The following is a 27,007-nucleotide window of genomic DNA, read 5'->3' on the forward strand; positions in this document are numbered from 1 at the left end:
CAAAAATTTTCATCCTCAAATTGCTTTTTTAAATATCCTTTTTGTATTATGGTTTGAACTTTGGACTGAAAATGTCAGAGGTGGAACGGATTAAAATACACTCATGTTGTCTTGTGGCAAATAGTCCTGTTGTACATCAGAGTAAAATCCTGTCTGTTTCCTTAACTTCTGAGGCATTCTGCAAATCTTTATTAAAGATTAACAAGACTTGAAGATAAAGCATCCTTTATTACAATTTCTACTACCCGATAAAAGTCCCAATATATTCATAAGCCTTTAATGTAAGCAAGACAAATAAAATTTTAATTGTAGTAGAATACTGAGAAATTTAGTGAAACCTTGGGTCATCTCTGAAATAGGATAATATAATAATAACTGAAGGATTGATTGGTTGGTTTTGAACGACAATTAGAACATATTAATAGCTATATCTGTGTATATCGTATAAAGAAATAGAAGCAAAGTAAATTCCCAAGGACACATCGAGGCTACTGACCCTGGGTGGGTGTATTTAATGAATCTGAAGTTTTATCAACTGAGTTACCATGAATGAGGAAGGTCAGTCAAACATTTTTGTGTAAGACTAACAAAACTTGACTGTACATTATTTTTCTTAGAAGCAATCCAGGGCCTGTCTTGTAAATTTACTGAGGGGGGTGGGCAAGGTCTTAAATATAAAATTTTGGTTTTCAATTTTTTTTTTCTACTATTGCAAAAAGAAATAACTTCATTCTTATTTAAAGTTTTGGGGTTCGTTTGTTCCCACAGAAAGATAATTGTGTGTTAGGTCGTTTAATCTGTTTTTGTAAAAAGCACAGTCTTTTAATCCATGTGTCGTAACAAACATGAAGACCACAGTAGTTGAAAAGCTAAGAAGTTCACAGAAATCTGACAAACCTTTCAGAAATCAGGTGATAGACCTATCTTTAAGTCTGGTTTTACAAGGAGGTATTATGGTAGACCTATATTTGAATTTAAAGACTCGATGAACAATGATCCTTTAGTGAAAATAATCGGAACCTTGTCCATATTATAGCTGAGAATAAAAGAAGTCATCTTTTCAAAACTGGGAAATTTTGTACCAATAAAAAATCAGTGAATTCAAATATATATTTAATTTATTGTTTTTGGCTGATGCATGTAAATGTTGAACACTTTTACATTTCAGAGTACCGAAGATCTTTTACATTTCAGAGTACCGAAGATCTTTTATGGCACCAGAACCCACAAGCAGATAACCCAGATAGCTAAGGAGTTACGGAAAACGGCTTATCATGAAGTCAGGTTGGTTGGAATGGAGAACATAATAAACTGTCTGAAAAAATTCTGGTTCCATCATTAATAGCAGTTTTGCTTTAACCTCTGGTACCATTATGGGTGCCATGGTGGGTCAGTGGTTAAAGCATTAAATGCATGACCAGAAGGGCCCAATTTCAATTCCTAGCATTGAATCAATCTGGATAAGCCACTGTGGTGTGTCCTTTGATACAGTATAACCTTCATAGTGTTCCTGTGCTGTAAATGTGATACCATTATAATTATCACACGATAAATCCATATTTGAATATAAAGCCATCTTACACTGTCATTTTTGCAAAAAAGCGTATTCCCTTATTTTCAAAAGCAGATGGTATTTTACCTGCTTTATTGTGATCGTGAGTAGATGACATGAATGGATTTTTGGGCCATTAACGCAATATTTCCTGGCATTCTTAACGTTTTGGGCTTGGACTATTTTCACAAAAACCTTGTTTGCACAATTAATCAGTCTCCTTGAGGTAGACATGAAATTCTTTGCATATTTGCACATTTAATCAAAGTCTCTTTGAGGTAGACATGAAATTCATTTGCATATTTGTATACGGATGACTTGCGTCAGATTTTCAGGTCAATACAACAGTTTTTAAATTTTTGACAGATTTTTAAAACTTTTTATACTTGGACTTTTTTAATAAAAACATTGTTAGCATAGTTAAGCAAAGACACTTGGGGTAGACAAATTAAATTTTGTTAGCATTGTTGTTTATTGTTGTTTTCATGTGTAGATTACCTGATTAGATTTAAAGCAATTGCAGAAATGATTTATTGGTTTGTTTTGTTGTAGACCTTTTGTGACTTTTGGCACAATTTAGCAAAAATCACTTGAAGTAGACAAATTATTTGTTGGTGTATTGGTTTGGTTGTTGGTTTTTGATGTCAGTTTCAAGACGTTATTGGTTACATCATGCCCAGGAAATGGGAAGTTAGTGTCTTTCCCAAGAAATTTTGTATTTTTTATTTTGGTCATGAGGAGATAATATGATTAATTTAATCAATGGCATGAATTTTTTTTCTTCTCCACATTCTTGAACATTTTGGACATTGACCTTTTTGACAAAAGCCTTTGCTAGCATGCTTAAAGGCCCATGCATGATTAAGGGGCCATGCATAATTAAGGGCCCATGCATAATTAAGGGCCCATGCATGTTTTTCAGACACAAATCTAGTTTAAAAAGGTCTTACCCATAAATAAGCCCATCCCTCTTAAAGCCATGGTGGTTCAGTGGTTAGCATGCTGGACTTGTTACCAAAAGGGTGTGGGTTCGAATCTTACCATCAGACTGGCTTGGGTCAGCTGCTATTGTGTGTCTTGGAGCAAGACACTTCACTCCTCAGCACCAAATGACCTACTTGTGTTACTGTGCCATAAAGAGCCAAACGAAACCAGACATCCGTCACATACTTTTCAGAAAATATACAGGGTGAAAGTGATTAATTTGTGTGTGTATAAGATATACCTTTTTAAGGAACACAAAATGCAAGGGAAAAATGAATTGAACAGGAACAAAACAGACTGAATGGATAAAAGAGGTGGCCATTAAGAGTAGGTATTTTGTGCATCTGCTGCAATTGCAGTGTGTGAAGCATTGTATATATGGTATAAGAGCTGTGGTTTGTGAGCAGGTGTGTACAAGTTTTGCTTTCCCCAAAGTACAAGTTTCACTGTCCCAAAAATATGAGTTTCACTTTCCCCAAAGTACAAGTTTCGCATTCTCCAACTTAGTAGCTCTTCCCATATGGACGAGGAAGACATGACACTGTAACTTTTTATTATTATTCACACATCTGTGAGTCCCAGCTGGTGGCACAAATCAGACAGTTGTAAGCTCAGTTTTATTCACTAGTGCATATAAGATAAGTTAAGATGAGATAAGAGTTCTTTATTTCAGACTGCATAGTCCATCCCTCTAAGTTAAAATATAAAAATATTTTTGACATGAAAGATTGTAGGTATCTTATGTACAAGCATGTCTACAACTACAAGATGTGTCCAGTCTTGTTATGAATAAATTATGTAAGACATTTAAAGATTAATTTTCTCCATCTGTCTATAATCAGAGAATTTAAAATTTTACTTTAAATTTAAAAATTTTAATGCCTGAAAATTTCAAGAGGAATACAGTTTGAAGTATAATAAATATTCAAGTCAAAAAGTTTGACAAAAGCAAGTGCATCTCAAAAAGTGATAATTTCATGGAGTTTTGTTTGAACTTGTTTAAGAACAAGTAGTTTAATCACTTATTATTCTTTTTAGAATGGTAATCCTGGCCAGCCGTGAGCACACTTGTATTAATCCTGAAGTGGTTCGCATGAAGTCCAAGAATGAAGGCTGCAGGGAACGAACTGACATTAGAGTGAGTAAGGTCACTTTCATACACAGTTTTATTGTTTGCACCACCCTGAGTAGTCATCACATAGTGCTTAAAAAATATCAGAATTATCTATGTTTTTTTGTAGACGCATCAGCAATAATCTGTTTTGAGTGATGAAGATAAATCCCACGCATGTTCCTTGGTGAAACCTTGCAATCCTATAATGCAAAGGTTCATGGGTTTTATAGACCTAATTTTTGTGGACCCAGCTCAACTTAGTGATTATCCTTTTCTTGTCTCTTGTCTCCCTTTGTCACTCCTAGATTGTCTTCCTTTGTCACTCCCTAGATTACGGTCACTGTCCTTTGATTAGACTTGTTGTTAAAGTTTACTAGATTAGAGACTTGTCAACTGGAGCTGCATCTATTACGACTCTGTAGTCTTAAAATATGTAGCAGAAAAGAAAGAAAAACCAACAAGTTTAGTAAAATCAACAAATAGTTTAATTATTTAAGGTACAAAGTGAAAATTTCAGAGGATTCTAATGGTATTGTGAATTAAATACCAAATAATCCTAAATTTCTTATCATAAGTAAACAAAAAGGTATAGAATGTTTGAATGAAAACCATTAGTTATGAATGTCTTGATGTATCACAGTGATATAATCCAGAATGTCTTTGAATGAGTCCTCACTAATCCCAAGGTGGTGTTTTAATCCAAAACATCAATGAGCAATTGCTAACTCCAGTGAATAATTTAAATAAATAGTTCCTCTCAAATTATAACTGAACAGAATTACAGACTCTGATCATAGATTCCCTAAGACTGATATTAAAACAGGAATGAAGACTTCGTTTACCAAACCTATATATTCTAATTTCACTTGTCCTAAGACAATAGAATTTCCTAATGAAAACCTCTACAACTTAAATCCAAGTAAACATCATTAAAAATGACAAAAGTCAGGTAGGCCAAAACTTTACCCTCAATCACAGAAAAAGGTCAAGCACACAATACAAATTAAATATACATAACACATCTTTATGCATTTCAATATTGTTGCAAGAAATGAATCAAACTGAAAATAACCTTCAGGGTCAAATATTTTATTAGTTGATCGTTAAATTCACTCATATTCAGCTTCACTTATGACAAAGTTTTTTTTCATTAAATAGTGTTTTTCTTTAATCATTTCTCACGCCTACCATTGCAAGAGCATAACAGTCATCTTTTGGCATCAAAATATTTGTGATAAAAATTAGGTTGTGTTACTTACACAATGAAACTTTTCAAAATACCGGAATCCCTTCAAGACCGAAAAAGTTTGTTGCCAGATACTTGTATTTCTTTATATTTACAAACAAATTTTGATCCCAAGTTTCATTTTTATACTGAAAATGCACCATAAAACCACTCAGTTCAAACTTGTAAATATATTTTAACTGCTGAACTGCAGAACATATTAATTATGGTTAGCAAGGCAAGTACTTTTGTGGGCTGATCTGTGAGACCAAGACCAAGAAAATGAGGGTATGTGATGTTAAAACAATACTAGACACCCATGCAGGCTGTTAGTAGGCTAGTCGGAAGTCTATCCACCATCCACTATACAATACTAGACACCCATGCAGGCTGATAGTAGACTAGTCGGAAGTCTATCCACCATCCACTATACAAACTAGACACCCATGCAGGCTGTTAGTAGGCTAGTCGGAAGTATATCCACCATCCACTATACAAACTAGACACCCATGCAGGCTGTTAGTAGGCTAGTCAGAAGTCTATCCACCATACACTATACAATACTAGAAACCCATGCAGGCTGATAGTAGGCTAGTCAGAAGTCTATCCACCATCCACTATACAATACTAGACACCCATGCAGGCTGTTAGTAGGCTAGTCAGAAGTCTATCCACCATCCACTATACAAACTAGACACCCATGCAGGCTGATGGTAGACTAGTCGGAAGTCTATCCACCATACAAACTAGCCAGCTTTTAAGGTGAATTCTTAATAACGAAATGCCTCTAGGTAAGCCATTTTAGAAAGATTCTATTTATTTTCCTATTGTCTAATTGTGATTGATGTTATTCATTTGTATACATGATGAATTGTTTGCTTATTTTTTTTGCATTCATTATCAGGGCTTTATTAACCAGGTATTTGTTTTTGTTTTTGATGTGTTGCCAGTAGAAACCAACAAAGCATTATTCCTAAAGTCATTGAATAACATATCCTGAAGTCAAGTCAGGCAATTGAACTGTGAATATTATGAAATGTGCAGAGTTCTTAAACATTATGGAGTATCATTCATAATTCCAATGGACTTGGATGAAAGTTTAAAAAAATGTTTCTTGTGATGAGGATTATTTTTGTAAGTGACAACTGTATTTATTCATGTGACAGGATGTGACTTTCAGAAGGAACATATATTGTTCAACTAATTCTTTATTAAATACATTTATTTTTGTTAAAAATTACAACTGTCTCATTTTTTGGGGCACTCTTACACAGACAGACATCGCTGTTCGCCTAATTACAGTCTCTCCCACCTCACTCTCATTCACATCACATCACACTTAGATAAAGACTTTTTTACATCTGCAAAAGCCTCAGTAAACCAAAATCTTCTCACCCCTCCCACAAATGAAATTTGGGTCACATAGGTTTTCAGTTTTATGGGGTGTCACTTTATAATGAACTGTTTACTGTATCAGAAAAATGTTACAAAATTTTCATGTTAAAAGTGTGTGCTGTCTGATTGGTTCAACTCTATATTTAGAACTGCAGTAGTAAAATCTACAGCTCACTGTTAGAAAGATTTGAACCAGCCTGACATGCCATGTCATGAGCTTCATAGAATGGCTTGTGACAGTAAACTACATGGTCAGAAACATTGGAACCAGTCTGACATAATGACATGCTGTGAACTACACAGAATGACTTATGCACCCAATTTTTGAATGTGTTAGAACTGTGATAACAGTCATATGTGTGGATTTGAAGCTGTTAATTTTAGTTTTACCGGTACACATCAGTTTTTCTGGCTTTGTCGGAATATTGCCAACAAAACTCAGTTTATAATGAAACCATGATTTAATCAATAAAATATTTGGTGATTTTAAGGATATTTTGTGTGTATGGATAAGTTTGCACATGGTTCATGAATGACCTTATAATGTGTGTATGGATAAGTTTGCACATGGTCCATTGGAAGGTACAAAGGTCAGTGTTTCATGCAGAGCATTCCATTGGAAGGTACAAAGGTCAGTGTTTAAGTCAGGATGTGCCATTGGAAGATATAAAAGTTATTATTGAGGACGAAGTGTTTGAATTTACAAAATACAACATATCTTTTAGACTTAATTTGTTACAAAAAATTTAGTGAAATGCATAGTGCTTGGTGCAGTGATGACAAGGAAATTGATATACAATGTTTGCTGGAGGTGGGGATGCCTTCAAAATGATTTTAGGATAGCTTTTATCAAACTTGATAATAGTTATGAATGTGGCAAGTGTGCCCTGAGGAAAGTTATGTTTGGGTGAGACAGAAAGGGTTAAGTGGCATTCTGATTACGAAATACAAGTGTACTTGACATGATTATGTTACTAGATTGAAGGATTCTCTTAGTCTTTTGCAGATAAGAATTGTGATTTGATGTGATCAATAATAGTACAAGGGAGGTAACTCCAAATTTCACATCACTTTGCCTCACAATTTGGTTTTGCAGTTAACTGTATAATTGGATACATTTAAAACAAAACATATATATCCATTAATATATTGAAGAAGTGCGAATTATGAAGCATTTAATTTTATTAAAATCAACTGTAACTCTATCAAAAAGCTACCAAATGTTGGTAAAGCATGTTAAACAATTGTACCCCAGATTGCCAACTTCTTGACCTAACTAGTGATACATAAGCATCGTGTGGTGTGTCTTGGTGCTTAGAGCCTCCACCTTTGATGCAATAGGTTGCAGGTTCAAATCATATATACACATGCACACATCATTTGGGGGTAGAATGCTAACAATCTGTTATAGGTTTCAGAGTGAACATTCAAAGTAATGGTTGGGCCTCAGCATTTGTTTTGGTTTGCAATTAGCTATTTTCAACTCTTTAGTCATATTAGTCATATTTATTTTGTACAGGGACCGGGGTGTAAATTTAAGGACAAGAGCCAGCGTGTCCTTCTCAACCAGTCCCAGCTTCAGGAAGCCGGGCTCAACACAGCATGGGACTTGGAGGACCTTGTTAAGATAGGTCGAGCACACAAGGTAACCTGAACAAATAATTGATTTTTGAGCTGCAGCCATATTCTGTTGAGCAATCATGTGATGTGTTGGTTTGTCTTATATGTCAAAAATTTGATTCCATTTGAGAAATTTGGATAGATTGAATAGATAGATACCAGACTGTGTGTAATATAAGGGATATTGCCAGTATATATATATGTTTGATTATAAATAGTTTTGTTTCCAGAGCATAACTTTTGAACCATTCGTTTTATTTGTCAACTTTTTCATCAGGTTATGTAGTGGTGATACTGTGCACTTTCCGCATTCAGAATTTGTATAGTACCAGGAAAACAAAGTATAGCATAAGTACAGAGATGCCAACTAATTTAATTTTGTTAGAATCAGTCCTATTTTTAATTGCAAAATATGCCATTATTAATCACCTTTATAACAGACCCTGTGGTCAGATATAATTTTATATAGGTGAACCATAATTTGAAGATAGTTGAATCTAGAACACTGGAACGCTTGTGATTTCTGATTTTAATTCTTCTCTGAAAGTGTACGTAAGTGCACATGTCACAGAAACAGTTAAATAATGAGCACTTGTTAGAAATCACTTTGACTGGACGCCTTGGTACTACTCATCCTAAACTACTGAACAGAGACATTCATCCAATGTCTAGTTTGTTGTAAATGAAAATGATACCTATTAGACAGCCAACATTGACACCACGGCTGCCATTTCAAGTCTTGTTATTGCCATGTTCTTCCTTAACTGAATCAACCTGTTGTTTTCACTAAAAGTCTTTTTACAGTGTATAGTTGGTCCTATATTCCATTAACTCAGAGCTTACTTAGTGCTATCAAGAAATCACCAGGTACAAACATACATACAGAAAGCTATCAAATAAAAAACCAGGACTGAAAAAATGAAGGAGTCTTTGAAGAAGAGCTTCAGAAGGCTTCCAGATTGTTTGCATAGGCCAGTGAAATACTAAATCCTGTAGTAAAGGACAAGAACTTAAAGTCAGTCAGTGTAACCAGTGATCTTTGGATGTGGTAAAATCAAAGTTACGGAATTCAACAGAAGTATTAGAAAAGAGCAGATCACAAAGCAATGAAATTGATGAGAAGACCGACGCATGAATTTGCAGGTAGAATTCAACGTTCCTTTGGGATTAGTATTGCCATTAATAATTAAAAAAATTCAAAATGAAAAGTATTTTCCTGACGTTTAAAGGCTGTTAGTATCTTTTGTCATGATTTCCATATGTACTTGCTTATAAGTTGAGTCCAGCTGCAAGCTGCACAAATCCAGATCTGCCATCATATAATGCGCCAGCAGATCTGTGTTTGTGCAGTTTTTTAGTGGTAATCGGTAGAACAAACAACACAGACCCTGATATGCAGAGACATTATGCTATGGCAGATCAGGATCTCTGTTGTTTGCACTTTGACTCGACTTATAAGCGAGTATAAACGGTACATGTTGGCCATGTAAATAATAAATGTATTGGTTTCTTAGTGATCAGTTTTGAGTTTTGTGGGTATTTCATAGCATTTTTACATCACAATAGTTGCATCTATATCTGCATACACATGGTGCCAGCAAAAGAAATAGACTAATGCTTTTGTTTATTGTGGTGGTCACAGTTGAAAATTTGTTGGTGTCAGCATTATGTTGCCGCTTTTTCAGTTTTAGGGATGTTTGATTATATGATTGTAACTTATGTGTGTATGGCATCTGCAAGAGTTGTATAAAGCAGCATATGGCCAAAAAAAAGTATTTGTTTCCTATTGTACTGGTTTTAAAATTAGGGTAGGCAGGTCATTTTTCTTTGGGGGCAGTAAGCATATATATTTAATGTGATTTTTTTTTTGACAATCTGGAAATAGTGCTAGTGTCAGCAGTGAGAAACAGGGATGGCCGGCTAACCGGAAACATATTTTTTTTTGATAGGCTAATCTCTGTACCTTCTGTAATTTATCCTTTATTATTTGTATGGATAATTATAATCATGGCTATTCCCCAGTCTACTTTCTGTTACCATACCAACAGCTAGGTACTAATGCATTGTACAACATTACGAGAGATCTGCTTCAATTTAGATGATTCTCTTCTTGATGTTAGAAATGAACCAGTACTGACTTTCTTGTCTTTTATGTGTGTGTGTGATTTAGATTTTTAACGTAGCTTTTAACAGTTTTTCAGTCATACCGCTACAATGTCAGCAGTGTGACAGTTTATAGTGATGTCTAGCACTGCGGAATCATGCCGCAGACATGTAACATGATGTCCCACCCAGTCACATTATCCTGACACCAGGCCGACCAGTCCTAACACTAACCTCTTAATGCTGAACGCCAAGTGAGGCAGCTGTTAGTATCATTTTTTAAAAGTCTTTGGTATGACTTGGCCGGAGTTTGAACCCACGATCTCCTGCATCCGAGGTGTATGCTCTAACCACTAGGCCACCAGAGCAGTGGTCTTTTATATGGTTACAAAATAGTTTTTTTCTTCCTTTTTTTAAAATTATTTTAAAACAGCAAATCATTCTGATCATAATAGAAGTTGTACAGTGTTTGTTCTCAGGGCAGCTTAGTAATGGCTGTTATATTAACAATTTCTTGTTAGTGCTTGAAATAGAATGCGTAAAAGAATAACGTTTTCTTTGTTTTTTTCTTTTTTACATACCTGTACTGCTACTTGTAGTGATGGTGATTTTTTTATAAAAATATAAAGTAAGATATGGCACATTATGTGAGTACGAGCATGTCCTTGGTCACATTTATGAAGGTAAGGAAAGGTTTTATTTTTTCAGCAATTTACATAAATTTTATACAGTATTTCAAAATAAAATATCCCTATATTTTTCCCTACTTATATAAAAAGAATGGCCCCATTTTATCCCTGTTTTTTCATAAAGGGTTTCTGGAAAGACTGCATTAGTGAAATGGGGCCAATCAAACCTCTTCCATGGCTGCCATGATAGCCGTCTTGAAAATCTCGTCACTGCTTCTCCTGAACAGATGGTCATATTGGTGTGGGATTTTCACTACAAAACCTATCATGACACATGGTTAGTTGCAAATGAAAACGGCGCAGAGTAGACCTTCAGTATGGCTGCCTTGGTAGGACATCTTGTAAATCTTATTAGGTCTCACCTGATGGAAGGGGCGGGGGGAGAATTTCATTGGATTATGACAAAAATATGAGAATAATTCTAAATTAAAGATACAGCTAAGTGATTCTAGTAGAAAGCATGCTGGTAAGATTTTGATTAGGGTATTTAGGTAGATTCCTTGTACAGCTGAAAGCTTTTACTCTGAACCTACACTATCCCCAACTGCCTTTTTATGGTGTTCATTTCTGATAGTCAAGGACTGTCTTGAATATTTACCTCTGACAAGGCGGCTCACACAGATAATATGCATGATTAATGTTCACTGTTATTATAACAAATTGGCACTCTTCTCATTGACTCTCAGCTGTCTCAATTTACAGATGTTTACATTTACAGCAGAGATACATAAACACTTCAAAAAAGCTGGTAATTCATTTTGAAGTCCAAGTTATGCACTTAATCTCCTGAAAGTCAAACAAGCCAGTCCATTTTTGGAACCTAATTTAAAGTAAATGTAAACAAAACTATAGATTTAGTTTCTGTGTGAATTTATAAAAACAAGGCTCATTTTTATTAGGCTTATGCCCACTGCCATAATATTTTGTGTGTGTGTGTATGTTTGTGTGTGTTTGTGTGTGTGTGTGTCAAAATACAAAATGAGACATTGCAGCTACTTCTTCAGAACAGATAGTCATACAAGTCATGTAAGCAAGATGTTTCTAGTTAGTCCTAAATCAGAACAGATAGTTATACAAATCATATAAGCAAGATGTTTCTAGTTAGTCCTAAATCAGAACAGTGCATGATCAGACCTCTGACGTGATGGCAAACTCTTGAACCACTTATTATCTCTATTCTGCCTGAAGGGATGGTCAGATTAATGTTGGTTTTCACTAAAACAGGTATCACTGTATTTACTTGTCTTCAGTGAAAATGATAACAAAATTTTGTAAATCTTTTAACAAATTCTTATCCTGAATGGATAGGGCAACATGAAAACAACATTTCTTTCTTGCAATAAATAGTTGTTTCTATGTTAAAGTGATGATACTCACACCAGAATGACTGCCATGATGGCTGTTGACAAGCTCTTCAAATTTGTTTTTAAGAAATAAATCCATGGAAGCATGATTACAGACCATAATAAAGACGAGTTTCTCTAACAAGATTGACAAAATGATGATCCGTCTCTTTGTCATTGATGTTCAACGCTATAATGATAGCTGTTGTAAATATTTCTGTCCTTAAAGAGTTTATAGGTTACATTTTACCTATAAGTTTAAAAGGTAGCTGCATACAGATATATTTCAGTGACTTAAGTTGAATGTATATCATTGCTCTAGTTTTCATTTGATACCTATGTAATTGCCAGTTAAGCAGCTCATCTGTCTGTAACATCTTTATCTTATATCCTAACTAACTGATTATCCTAGCTATAAAATCTATTAGTTTCATTTCTCTGTTAACATGTATTTACATGTAGATACCATATGGCTCAAGGACATTCATTGAAGGTACAACAGCTATGGTGCACAACCATATTGCTCAAGGACATTCAATGAAGGTATGGCAACTATGGTGCACAACAGGTAGTCACAGAGTACCAGAGACGGGTCATCTCAAAACATGTTACTAAGAATGGCACTCAAAGCATAGATGATATATCATTGCTTATAGATTAAAAACGGTAATGTTCTCATTCACTATATATAGCATATGGTAATTTACCTGGTATCAATAAAACTATTTTTCAAATTAAGAAATAAAAAAGGAAGTCAAATTAAGGATTTAGCTCAGTGCATAAGCTTTTGAAACCTTTCCCCTCCAGGTCGTAGGTCAAGCACACTCATCGTGGCTAATTTTTCAGTGAACTTTTGCCATTTTACTTCGAGCATTGAAAAAAGCATGTGAATTTTTCAAAGCTGTAATTGGTTGTTGCACGAAGGATCTTGTTTTTGAACCACTTGCAGTGAAGGGATATTTGAATAGTACATTGAATTATACCATTACAGTACCTTTGTCATTTTTGAAGTACATTATTAATTGAGTAAGTAGTATACCTCAAGTAGTATAAAAATGAAGAGTGCTGGACCAGAGGGTACTAGTATAAGTAGTATAAAATTGAGATTGCTAGACCAAATGGTACTAACAGAGTTAGTTTAGAAATTGTGAGAGCTATTAGTGTAAGTAGTATAAAATTGAGAGTGCTGGACTGTAGGTTACTACCTTATGTAGTATAAAAATTGAGATTGCTAGACCAAATGGTACTAACATAGGTAGTTTAGAAATTGTGAGAGCTATTAGTGTAAGTAGTATGAAATTAAGAGTGCTGGACTGTAGGTTACTACCTTATGTAGTATAAAAATTGAGATTGCTAGACCAAATGGTACTAACATAGGTAGTTTAGAAATTGTGAGAGCTATTAGTGTAAGTAGTATAAAATTGAGAGTGCTGGACTGTAGGTTACTACCTTATGTAGTATAAAAATTGAGATTGCTAGACCAAATGGTACTAACATAGGTAGTTTAGAAATTGTGAGAGCTATTAGTGTAAGTAGTATAAAATTGAGAGTGCTGGACTGTAGGTTACTACCTTATGTAGTATAAAAATTGAGATTGCTAGACCAAATGGTACTAACATAGGTAGTTTAGAAATTGTGAGAGCTATTAGTGTAAGTAGTATGAAATTAAGAGTGCTGGACTGTAGGTTACTAACTTATGTAGTATAAAAATTGAGATTGCTAGACCAAATGGTACTAACATAGGTAGTTTAGAAATTGTGAGAGCTATTAGTGTAAGTAGTATAAAATTGAGAGTGCTGGACTGTAGGTTACTACCTTATGTAGTATAAAAATTGAGATTGCTAGACCAAATGGTACTAACATAGGTAGTTTAGAAATTGTGAGAGCTATTAGTGTAAGTAGTATAAAATTGAGAGTGCTGGACTGTAGGTTACTACCTTATGTAGTATAAAAATTGAGATTGCTAGACCAAATGGTACTAACATAGGTAGTTTAGAAATTGTGAGAGCTATTAGTGTAAGTAGTATAAAATTGAGAGTGCTGGACTGTAGGTTACTACCTTATGTAGTATAAAAATTGAGATTGCTAGACCAAATGGTACTAACATAGGTAGTTTAGAAATTGTGAGAGCTATTAGTGTAAGTAGTATAAAATTGAGAGTGCTGGACTGTAGGTTACTACCTTATGTAGTATAAAAATTGAGATTGCTAGACCAAATGGTACTAACATAGGTAGTTTAGAAATTGTGAGAGCTATTAGTGTAAGTAGTATAAAATTGAGAGTGCTGGACTGTAGGTTACTACCTTATGTAGTATAAAAATTGAGATTGCTAGACCAAATGGTACTAACATAGGTAGTTTAGAAATTGTGAGAGCTATTAGTGTAAGTAGTATAAAATTGAGAGTGCTGGACTGTAGGTTACTACCTTATGTAGTATAAAAATTGAGATTGCTAGACCAAATGGTACTAACATAGGTAGTTTAGAAATTGTGAGAGCTATTAGTGTAAGTAGTATAAAATTGAGAGTGCTGGACTGTAGGTTACTACCTTATGTAGTATAAAAATTGAGATTGCTAGACCAAATGGTACTAACATAGGTAGTTTAGAAATTGTGAGAGCTATTAGTGTAAGTAGTATAAAATTGAGAGTGCTGGACTGTAGGTTACTACCTTATGTAGTATAAAAATTGAGATTGCTAGACCAAATGGTACTAACATAGGTAGTTTAGAAATTGTGAGAGCTATTAGTGTAAGTAGTATAAAATTGAGAGTGCTGGACTGTAGGTTACTACCTTATGTAGTATAAAAATTGAGATTGCTAGACCAAATGGTACTAACATAGGTAGTTTAGAAATTGTGAGAGCTATTAGTGTAAGTAGTATAAAATTGAGAGTGCTGGACTGTAGGTTACTACCTTATGTAGTATAAAAATTGAGATTGCTAGACCAAATGGTACTAACATAGGTAGTTTAGAAATTGTGAGAGCTATTAGTGTAAGTAGTATAAAATTGAGAGTGCTGGACTGTAGGTTACTACCTTATGTAGTATAAAAATTGAGATTGCTAGACCAAATGGTACTAACATAGGTAGTTTAGAAATTGTGAGAGCTATTAGTGTAAGTAGTATAAAATTGAGAGTGCTGGACTGTAGGTTACTACCTTATGTAGTATAAAAATTGAGATTGCTAGACCAAATGGTACTAACATAGGTAGTTTAGAAATTGTGAGAGCTATTAGTGTAAGTAGTATAAAATTGAGAGTGCTGGACTGTAGGTTACTACCTTATGTAGTATAAAAATTGAGATTGCTAGACCAAATGGTACTAACATAGGTAGTTTAGAAATTGTGAGAGCTATTAGTGTAAGTAGTATAAAATTGAGAGTGCTGGACTGTAGGTTACTACCTTATGTAGTATAAAAATTGAGATTGCTAGACCAAATGGTACTAACATAGGTAGTTTAGAAATTGTGAGAGCTATTAGTGTAAGTAGTATAAAATTGAGAGTGCTGGACTGTAGAGAACTAGCATGAGTAGTGCCATATATTTCCAAAGTAACGCTCCCACTCTAATTAAATCCCTACCTTTTTTTTAAGAATGGAAAATTTAAAAAATGCAGTGTAAGACCCGTACTCTATGGATTTGGAAATTTTTAATAGGGCCAGTTCGCCATAGAAGTATATCGTAATAAGCAACTAATGGACTCCGAATCTCTTGTCAGTATACTGAGCTTTAGACTGAATGGTCGCAGGTTCAGAAACATCCATTGGACCAGTCAGGTCCACTGCCTTGGTTCTACCTTTGAAAAGATCATAACTTATATTGCCTCATCACTAAATAACCTACTTGTGGTGGCCTAGTGGTTAGAGCATCCGCCTTGGAAGCGGAAGGTCGTTGGTTCGATCCCTGGCACACACACACACACACGCACACACAAATAACCTACTTGTGTTGCTTTGCTGTAAAGAACACAAAACATTTCAGTATAACCTTAACATGTTTTTCTTAACATTTGGTAGGACTTGTATGTATTCTTACACATCAGCTAACATTTGGTAGGACTCGTATGTATTCTTACACATCAGCTAACATTTGGTAGGACTCGTATGTATTCTTACACATCAGCTAACATTTGGTGGGACTCGTATGTATTCTTACACATCAGCTAACATTTGGTAGGACTTGTATGTATTCTTACACATCAGCTAACATTTGGTAGGACTCATATGTATTCTTACACATCAGCTAACATTTGGTAGGACTCGTTTGTATTCTTACACATCAGCTAACATTTGGTAGGACTCGTATGTATTCTTACACATCAGCTAACATTTGGTAGGACTCGTATGTATTCTTACACATCAGCTAACATTTGGTAGGACTCGTATGTATTCTTACACATCAGCTAACATTTGGTAGGACTCGTATGTATTCTTACACATCAGCTAACATTTGGTAGGACTCGTATGTATTCTTACACATCAGCTAACATTTGGTAGGACTCGTTTGTATTCTTACACATCAGCTGACATTTGGTAGGACTCGTTTGTATTCTTACACATCAGCTAACATTTGGTAGGACTCGTATGTATTCTTGCACATCAGCTAACATTTGGTAGGACTCGTATGTATTCTTACACATCAGCTGACATTTGGTAGGACTCGTATGTATTCTTACACATCAGCTAACATTTGGTAGGACTTGTATGTATTCTTACACATCAGCTAACATTTGGTAGGACTCGTATGTATTCTTACACATCAGCTAACATTTGGTAGGACTCGTATGTATTCTTACACATCAGCTAACATTTGGTAGGACTCGTATGTATTCTTACACATCAGCTAACATTTGGTAGGACTTGTATGTATTCTTACACATCAGCTAACATTTGGTAGGACTCGTTTGTATTCTTACACATCAGCTAACATTTGGTAGGACTCGTATGTATTCTTACACATCAGCTAACATTTGGTAGGACTCGTATGTATTCTTACACATCAGCTGACATTTGGTAGGACTCGTATGTATTCTTACACATCAGCTAACATTTGGTAGGACTCGTATGTATTCTTACACATCAGCTAACATTTGGTAGGACTCGTATGTATTCTTACACATCAGCTAACATTTGGTAGGACTCGTATGTATTCTTACACATCAGCTAACATTTGGTAGGACTCATATGTATTCTTACACATCAGCTAACATTTGGTAGGACTCGTTTGTATTCTTACACATCAGCTAACATTTGGTAGGACTCGTATGTATTCTTACACATCAGCTAACATTTGGTAGGACTCGTATGTATTCTTACACATCAGCTAACATTTGGTAGGACTCGTATGTATTCTTACACATCAGCTAACATTTGGTAGGACTCGTATGTATTCTTACACATCAGCTAACATTTGGTAGGACTCGTATGTATTCTTACACATCAGCTAACATTTGGTAGGACTCGTATGTATTCTTACACATCAGCTAACATTTGGTAGGACTCGTTTGTATTCTTACACATCAGCTGACATTTGGTAGGACTCGTTTGTATTCTTACACATAAGCTAACATTTGGTAGGACTCGTATGTATTCTTACACATCAGCTGACATTTGGTAGGACTCGTATGTATTCTTACACATCAGCTGACATTTGGTAGGACTCGTATGTATTCTTACACATCAGCTAACATTTGGTAGGACTCGTATGTATTCTTACACATCAGCTAACATTTGGTAGGACTCGTATGTATTCTTACACATCAGCTAACATTTGGTAGGACTCGTATGTATTCTTACACATCAGCTAACATTTGGTAGGACTCGTATGTATTCTTACACATCAGCTAACATTTGGTAGGACTCGTATGTATTCTTACACATCAGCTAACATTTGGTAGGACTCATATGTATTCTTACACATCAGCTAACATTTGGTAGGACTCGTTTGTATTCTTACACATCAGCTAACATTTGGTAGGACTCGTATGTATTCTTACACATCAGCTAACATTTGGTAGGACTCGTATGTATTCTTACACATCAGCTAACATTTGGTAGGACTCATATGTATTCTTACACATCAGCTAACATTTGGTAGGACTCGTATGTATTCTTACACATCAGCTAACATTTGGTAGGACTCGTATGTATTCTTACACATCAGCTAACATTTGGTAGGACTCGTTTGTATTCTTACACATCAGCTAACATTTGGTAGGACTCGTATGTATTCTTACACATCAGCTAACATTTGGTAGGACTCGTATGTATTCTTACACATCAGCTGACATTTGGTAGGACTCGTATGTATTCTTACACATCAGCTAACATTTGGTAGGACTCGTATGTATTCTTACACATCAGCTAACATTTGGTAGGACTCGTATGTATTCTTACACATCAGCTAACATTTGGTAGGACTCGTATGTATTCTTACACATCAGCTAACATTTGGTAGGACTCGTATGTATTCTTACACATCAGCTAACATTTGGTAGGACTCGTATGTATTCTTACACATCAGCTAACATTTGATAGGACTCGTATGTATTCTTACACATCAGCTGAGTATCAGTTTTCAAATATATTTTTGGGGGGGTGTTTTACTTTTCTCTATACATACTTATGTGGTCTACTCACATACTTGAAACATCCTGGCCAAGTTCAGGTGACATGTTTCACCTCTGCCCACATGGGTTTGAATCTCAGGTGCCAGAAGCTTCCTGTGATTTGGTGGTTCTTACAGGGGTTTTCCTTTGTTTTTCCTCCATTATTTATACTGGCCACCATGTACAGCCTCTTGCACTGAGCAATTGTGTTAAACCCCAAAACAAGTGCCATGTATTGGAAGCTTTGAGGAAGATATATATAATTTCAAACAAATCATGAATTCTTTTGTCAGACATAAAAATATACATTTAAGGAGCTTATCAAAACTATGGAATAATGAGATTCACTAATTCGTAACTTTAACTTAGTTGATCCGATTTTGACAGCATCTAATTGTTTTTTCAGTGTTCATAAATTTTGGGCTTGCATTTTGGTGAATTTTCAACATAGACAGGCTGTATATACAAACTTGTCATTTATATTTGCATTTTATTTAGTGTAGCAGTGTTTTTGATTTCCTTTATTTGCAGGCTTGTCCTTATTTTGTTTCAAGAAATGTGGTGAGCCAAGCAGACATAATTCTGTGTCCGTACAACTACCTGATAGACCCCACAATCCGGAAATCTGTAAGTTCATGGAATAAATTAATATATGGTAGTTATACAAGAGACCATATTTCTATCAGTGTTTTTCAGATCTGGTATGTAAGCTTGTATCATGAAGATTTTATTTTAGTTTTTAAGTTTGATTATGACATCCAAACATATTAATGAACTGATCTTGTATTTGATTAATTGAGCTTATGAAAACTTTAGAATTTGTAATTATCGGCTTTTGATTAAGTTTACATACGTCATCAAGATCACATATGAGTTTGAGAGACATCAGTTATATTAATAAGTTAATTTTGCATCAGATTAGATTGTTATGAAAGCTTATATCATTAAGACCTTGGATGAATGTATTATGAGCAACACTCATGCTTATTAATGAGGTGATCTTGCAGCTGATTTGCTGAGCTTGTATACACTCATGCATATTAATGAGGTGATCTTGCAACTGGTTTGCTGGGCTTGTATACACTCATGCATATTAATGAGGTGATCTTGCAGCTGGTTGGCTGAGCTTGTATACACTCATGCATATTAATGAGGTGATCTTGCAACTGGTTTGCTGAGCTTGTATACACTCATGCATATTAATGAGGTGATCTTGCAGCTGGTTGGCTGAGCTTGTATATACTCGGGGATATTAATGAGGTGACCATGCAGCTGGTTGGCTGAGCTTGTATACACTCATGCATATTAATGAGGTGACCATGTAGCTGGTTGGCTGAGCTTGTATACACTCATGCATATTAATGAGGTGATCTTGCAACTGGTTGGCTGAGCTTGTATACATTCATGCATAATAAGGAGGTGATCTTGCAGCTGGTTTGCTGAGCTTGTGTATACTCATGCATATTAATGAGGTGATCTTGCAGCTGGTTTGCTGAACTTGTATACACTCATGCATATTAATGAGGTGATCTTGCAGCTGGTTTGCTGAGTTTGTATACACTCAAGTTATCATATTTCTGATAAGATTTGGATCAGGTTTGGTGTGTAAGCTTGTATGGTCTCAAAAGAGTTCATTTATGAGCAAGAACCATGCATGTTAACGATGTGATCTTGCATCTGATTGTCTGACCTTGTGAACACCTTAGAGTCTATATGTTTGACCTTGTGAACACCTTAGAGACTACATGTCTGACCTTGTGAACACCTTAGAGTCTATATGTCTGACCTTGTGAATGCCTTACAGACTATATGTCTGACCTTGTGAACACCTTAGAGACTATATGTCTGACCTTGTGAACATCTTAGAGACTACATGTCTGAGCTTGTGAACACCTTAGAGACTATATGTCTGACCTTGTGAACATCTTAGAGACTACATGTCTGAGCTTGTGAACACCTTAGAGACTATATGTCTGAACTTGTGAACACCTTAGAGACTATATGTCTGAACTTGTGAACACCTTAGAGACTATATGTCTGAACTGATTTTGGTCAGGCTTGATGTATAAGCTTGTATCATCAAGACCTCAGATGAGTTTGATTGTGAGTGGGTCATAATAGCAAGCTTAGTATTGACTGCACAGATTAACTTTCCTTGGAAACTCATGCAAGAATATATACTTTATGGGTGGAACTGTGAATGGTTTGACTTGAGATATGTTACTAAAGTAGCGCTTAATTTTAAAGACAGGATGAGGACGATGATTTAAATACTGATGTAATTACTTTCACTGATCAGAGGCCTTGAGTGGCCAAGTGGTCTAAAGCGCTCTTTGTTACGGATCTCTGCCATCTCACCTCTGCCTGTGTGGGTTTGAGTCTCAGATTCAGCCAATGTGGGAATGTGAGAAAGCTTGCCAGTAGCTTCTCGTGGGTCGGTGGTTCTTTCCGGGGTTTTCTTGGGTTCTTCCTCCACCATTATTACTGGCTGCCATTTATAGCCTGTCGTGTGCTGAAAAATGGCGTTAAACCCGACAACAACAGCAACACAACCATATAATACTAATAAAAAAAAAAGTGGTTCACAAAACAATATGATAACAATGAAAAATATGAATGGTTCAAATAACCATGTGTTACAAAGAAAATTAAATATGGTTCACAACCATGTGTCCATGTATACATTACACAAAGTAATGGTCCTTACCCACGAGTCGAGAATTCATGTCATAATTCCTCATCCTTCTCCAGAATTATATGTCCATATTCACCAATTCCCACCATGAAACAGATACACTGTCAGTTGAAATGACTTCACTGCCACACTACGGATAATTGCCTCACCATCCTGGTTCTTCTAGCCAATCTATCCGTCTCTCCATCCATCCTTACAGACAGACAGACAGCTATAAATGATTAAATCTGGTCATAACAAGGAATAAATAAAATACATAGGAGAAATCCATAGATATATGTTACTAAATTGTTTTATGTCAAATAAAGTCCTCAGCGATAAATTGTAACATACCAACTGCTTTTCTAGTGTTTTAAACCCACAAAATGATAAATAAAGGCAGTAAATTGACGAAAGACATTTAAACTATAAAAAGACACTTACAAACTGGATTTGTGTAAAATTTAACACTTACGCCAATGGCTGTAGTTCAAAGTAAGAGTGATGAAACTCGCTGACAAGATCCAAGGGATCACTGTATCACATAGAACAATAAGCCTTCTATAAATAGATCACAACCAGAGGTAAAGTACCATGCTATATGAATATCTCACCGAGATGCAGTCACATAAAACAAAAAGATGAATCACCCTAGGTAATGCTGTATGCGCCTATGAAGTTAATTAACCAAATTGTTCTTAAGGCATACTAAATTATTTTCTTGCCTTATTCTGTGACACAGTAGAGGGTTTGAGGATAATGCAGGTGTCATTAGTGTTTATCACTACACTCACTGGATGGTACTGGTCCTAAAACGTCTCTCCTGGATTCTGAGCTAATCCTGGTCAGAACTGACTTGTTCTGGATGACCATAACACATTAGCATTGTTAAAACTGTATCCGATGCTGTCAGATCACTAGATATGCTTGTCTTGATAGAAAAATGAATATACATCACATTTGGGACTGGCCATTTCATTGGTGGTAAGGAAATTGGGCATAATATGTTCAAGTTTGACATGTAATACAGGCCTCTATCCAGTATGTTGCTAACACTTTATTACAAATCAAATGTGCAATCACCAACATGTACTTGTTATTATCTTTCAATCCATTTCCTGGCTAAAATCAATCAATTCATTTCCTGGCTAAAATCAATTATACCATTTCCTGGCTAAAATCAATCAATCCATTTCCTGGCTAAAATCAATCAATCCATTTCCTGGCTAAAATCTATCAGTCCATTTCCTGGCTAAAGTCAATCCATTTCTGGCTAAAATCAAGCAATCCATTTCCTGGCTAAAATCAATCAGTCCATTTCCTGGCTAAAGTCAATCCATTTCTGGCTAAAATCAAGCAATCCATTTCCTGGCTAAAATCAATCAATCCATTTCCTGGCTAAAATCTATCAGTCCATTTACGGGCTAAAGTCAATCCATTTCCTGGCTAAAATCAATCAGTCCATTTCCTGGCTAAAATCACGCTGAAAAGCATAGCTAATAGTAATTGAACAAGATTAAGATAACGAACAATAATAAAGAAAACTAATTGGCTTGTTTAATTCAGTGTGTCTAGAGTTTGGGACGAGCCTAGGCTCGAGCTCAAGGCTCGATAATTTTGGAGCATTTTCGGGGGCTCGAAACTCGAGGTTGAAGCTCGATGAGCTTCAAGCTTATGCCTAGAAAAATTCTCCGCTTTTTGATATTGTTGGACTGGATAAACCTGTGCGATAATTAATTGACTGTGGGAATGAGTGGCTTTACAGATTCACACGGCCTACGCTTCCCCATGTGTTGGTCGACCAGTGGGTGGTTGTTGCCTTGCAACGGTCATCGCTGGGGGCTCCTAAGATAATAATTCTGACTATTATGATTGCGGCTGATGGGGAGAAGGGGTTTTTCAACTTCTACAAGCGAGAGAACCAGTGAACTTCTCAAGCATTTGGCCTGATGATGAGTGGTGCCGGAGGGGCAGTAGGCGCACAACTGACGCACGAGGGATTTCTTTTAAACTGATATTTGAACAGTTCAAACAACATAAACGTGTTATCAGCGATTTTTCATGTTGTATCTGCTCTTTGTTTATTAATTTTTACTTATATTTTATTTCTAAATCAGTAGCGATGTCAAAAAATAAGAAATCAGCTGTTTGGACTTATTTTAACAAGCACGAAAAGGATAATTTCGCAGCTTGCAATGAATGTAAGCAGACAATTTCTTGTCCACAAGGAAATACTTCAACAATGCGTCGACATCTGCTTAGCATTCATCATATTGACGTCAACAAGGATGAGTCTGAAATAGAGCCGAAGAAAATGAGAACAATGGATAACTTTGTTGTCAAAACTTCACTGGAAGAAATAGTCTCGAAACTCGCTGCAGTCGATGGATTCTCAATTCGGAAAATCACTCATTGAGAATTTATTCGTCAATCGCTGTCATTAAGAGGAATGAAGCTACCTGCTGATGAAAGATCGGTGATGGCCCTTATTCGTGATTTTGAAGAAAAAGTGAAGCAACAAGTCATACAGGACATTAAGAAAGAACTCTTAGAATCAAAGAAATTTTCAATATCATTGGACGAATGGACAAGTATTGGAAATCGTCGATTTCTCAACATCAACCTTCATACGGTCTCGTCAAAATGTATCAATCTTGGTCTTGTCAGAATATACGGAAGTTGTAATGCTGAAAGAATGAACGAGCTCGTTGAGGAACATCTTAATTCTTTTGGTGTCTCATTCAAACAGGATATTGTTGCCTCTACCGGTGATGGAGCAAGTGTCATGATCAAGTTCGGAGAAAAATCGCCCGCTCTGTATCAAGCCTACCTTGATCACGGATTGCATTTGGGTGTTACAAAAACTTTTTACAGAGAAAATTGCCCAGGTCAAGGAATTTCAGTTTTTTCACATGAAGAAACTGGACAGACTGATGATTTCGATGAAAGCGACGATGAATTGAGTGCTGAAGAAGTTGAGATATAAAGCGAATCATGGAAGGAAAATATGAACACTGTGAGAGAAATCGTTAAATTTTTCAAAGGCTCAGCCATATGATCGGATGCGTTTAAAGCTAAAAGCTCAGAAAAATTTAACAAAAAACAACAACTGTCCCTCGACTGCAAAACTAGATGGAATTCCATGCTAAAAATGCTAGAAATCTTTATTAAATTATACGATGTCACCAATGAAGTGCTGAGTGAAATCGGATCCGAGCATCTCTTAACTAATTTGAACATAGAATTATTGAAGTCCATAGTTTTGGCGTTGAAACCGGTTGAGGTTACTCCTAATGCTATGAGCGAAAAAAAAGCTTCTCTGAGAACCGTTTATGTTGCTATTAGCTTCATGAGGGAAAAATTGTCTGCACAAGGAACAGAGATCATTCGTACTCTTTTAGAAAATATTGATCATTACATCGACGGTAGAGTTAATCAACAACTTATGGATCTTATGATTTCTCTGCACCATTTGGATAATGTTCCATCCAAAACTTCTATTGAATTAGCGACAAATTTGATGAAGCGGCTATTTCCATCGGCAAATACTGCAAATGAAGAAGCACATGATGAGAAAATAACAATTAACCATAACGAGCTCTCACTTGAAGATGAACTTAGAGTTCGATTGGAAGCTTCTAGCACTCAGGGATCTCTTCAAACTGATCGATTTAAGAAATTACGCCAAGAATTTTTCTTGTCAAAAAGTAATGGTGAACTGACTGAAAATTTGAGGCGATTATCAGATGCCATCAGTACAGTCAATCTGACTTCAGTTGCTTCAGAAAGAGCATTTTCAGTTGCTGCTAATTTCTGTACAAAATTACGATCAAAGTTATCGGATAAATCTCTGCATGCTCTTGTCTTTTTGAAATACTGTTATATTAACAGGAATGATATTTAAATAAATTATAAAGAAAATTATTTTTCATACTACTCAAGCTCGAAAGCTCGAAAAAATTATCGAGCTCAAGCTCGCACGAGCTTCAAATCCCCGAGCTTTCCTATACTCTAAGCGTGTCAAATATGTTACATACAGGTGATGCTCCTAGTTTGACAGACATGTTACACACAGGAATGACTTATGTTGTTTGCTGTATATGCAGAGAATTAAATGCCTCTCACACTCCCCATTACTTTTTTTGCTGGCATGGTTCACAAAGTAAAACTATCAACCAGGAATTCTGAAATTTATTTTTGCTGGACTTTGCTAATAACTGATTGCTTCCAAGGTCACCTTAAAAAAGTGAATCACTAGAACACTATTCTGACAACTGAAATAATCATGCTTTCCATTTTATATTTGGATTAAAAAACTTGAAAGGAACAATTTCAGCTGTTCACACCCTTGTCAATAATCCACATAAAGATGGCTTAAACATTCTCATTCAAGGGCAGTGATATGCAATAACCTTTTGTTCTCATACATGCATCTAACATTTCTTTGATTGACCTATATTGGGTTGTTCCACTTTGTGATCTTTACCTATGCAAATTAGCCTGTTGGGGTCACCCACTGAAGTCTTGAAATTCATCACACTAGCTATTGTCAGCCAATTAGGTATCATGTGAAATGGTGGTTTTTACCTGACTTCTTTGCCTTTTAATTGCCGCTATTTAAACTGCCCAAATATAGTTTCACATCAGCTCCAATCAGCGTTGTTTACCTTTCATACCTGCTGCTTATAATCATGTGCAGAAGTTTTTTATTTTTTATTTTCGAAGATTGCTGAAAATCATTTTTTTGAAATCATTACTATCTTGGGGTTTTTGGGAGTAAAAACTAGTTTATTAGCATGTTGACATAATGTGTTATAACATGTCAACATTTTGAAAATAAATTTCTACATTTCATCAGCTCTATTGAATTTTGATCAGCAAATGAGATTTTTTTTAATAAGCCTAATGAGCATCTCTCTAAGAATACAGGAGGGGCCTGATCTGAGATTAGACGGGCCCCAAACATCGGGCTATGATATGTTGAGCCCTGGGCTGTATAAATGACTTGGCAATTTTAATGTAGAGAAAGCTTTTCTATACACATGGTCAGGGAAAGGAGACTTTTAGAGCTGAAATGAATAGCTGAATATTTAGTTGCAAATATTCAAACAGAAAATTGATATTTTAATATTAGTTTGTTTACCCAGTGAGTTTGTGGCGTGTTGTAAAAGAACTAAAGTGAATTATTGAATTAATTTAAAGGTGACAATGTCAGACCTGCTAAATGACCCAAAATTCAAACTCCAGCTTCACAGGTGGTCATAATGGCAGAATTTCTGAATAGTCACATTGCTCAAAACTTAGTTATTTTCATTGTTATTCAGACATTCATGTAAAATTATGTGTAATAAAGAGTTGATAAAGAACGTGGTAGAGTATTGGGGTCAACAGTCAAGTTGATGAAGAACGTGGTACACAATTGGGGTCAACAGTCAAGTTGATGAAGAATGTGGTACACTATTGGGGTCAACAGTCAAGTTGATGAAGAACGTGGTACACTATTGGGGTCAACAGTCAAGTTGATGAAGAACGTGGTACACTATTGGGGTCAACAGTCAAGCTGATGAAGAACGTGGTACACCATTGGGGTCAACAGTCAAGTTGATGAAGAACGTGGTACACTATTGGGGTCAACAGTCAAGTTGATAAAGAACATGGTACACTAGTAGGGTCAACAGTCAAGTTGATGAAGAATGTGGTACA

At 35.6% G+C, this 27,007-nt stretch overlaps 1 protein-coding gene across 3 annotated transcripts in view; it reads left to right on the forward strand.

Annotated features, from left to right (window-relative positions):
• LOC149775097 (Fanconi anemia group J protein homolog) overlaps window positions 1-27,007 on the forward strand; it is a 240,562-nt gene that overhangs the window by 68,075 nt on the left and 145,480 nt on the right. For all 3 annotated transcript variants that reach the window (XM_089944188.1, XM_089944189.1, XM_089944190.1), the window contains exons 7-10: window positions 1,195-1,284; window positions 3,575-3,674; window positions 7,790-7,915; window positions 19,162-19,257. In XM_089944188.1, coding sequence (XP_089800314.1) covers window positions 1,195-1,284; window positions 3,575-3,674; window positions 7,790-7,915; window positions 19,162-19,257 — 412 coding nt within the window. The remainder of the gene's footprint in view (window positions 1-1,194; window positions 1,285-3,574; window positions 3,675-7,789; window positions 7,916-19,161; window positions 19,258-27,007) is intronic.

Source organism: Sinohyriopsis cumingii, chromosome 19 (genome assembly GCF_028554795.1).
Source record: "Sinohyriopsis cumingii isolate HCF-2022 chromosome 19, ASM2855479v2, whole genome shotgun sequence".
Taxonomy (NCBI): Eukaryota; Metazoa; Mollusca; class Bivalvia; order Unionida; family Unionidae; genus Sinohyriopsis; species Sinohyriopsis cumingii.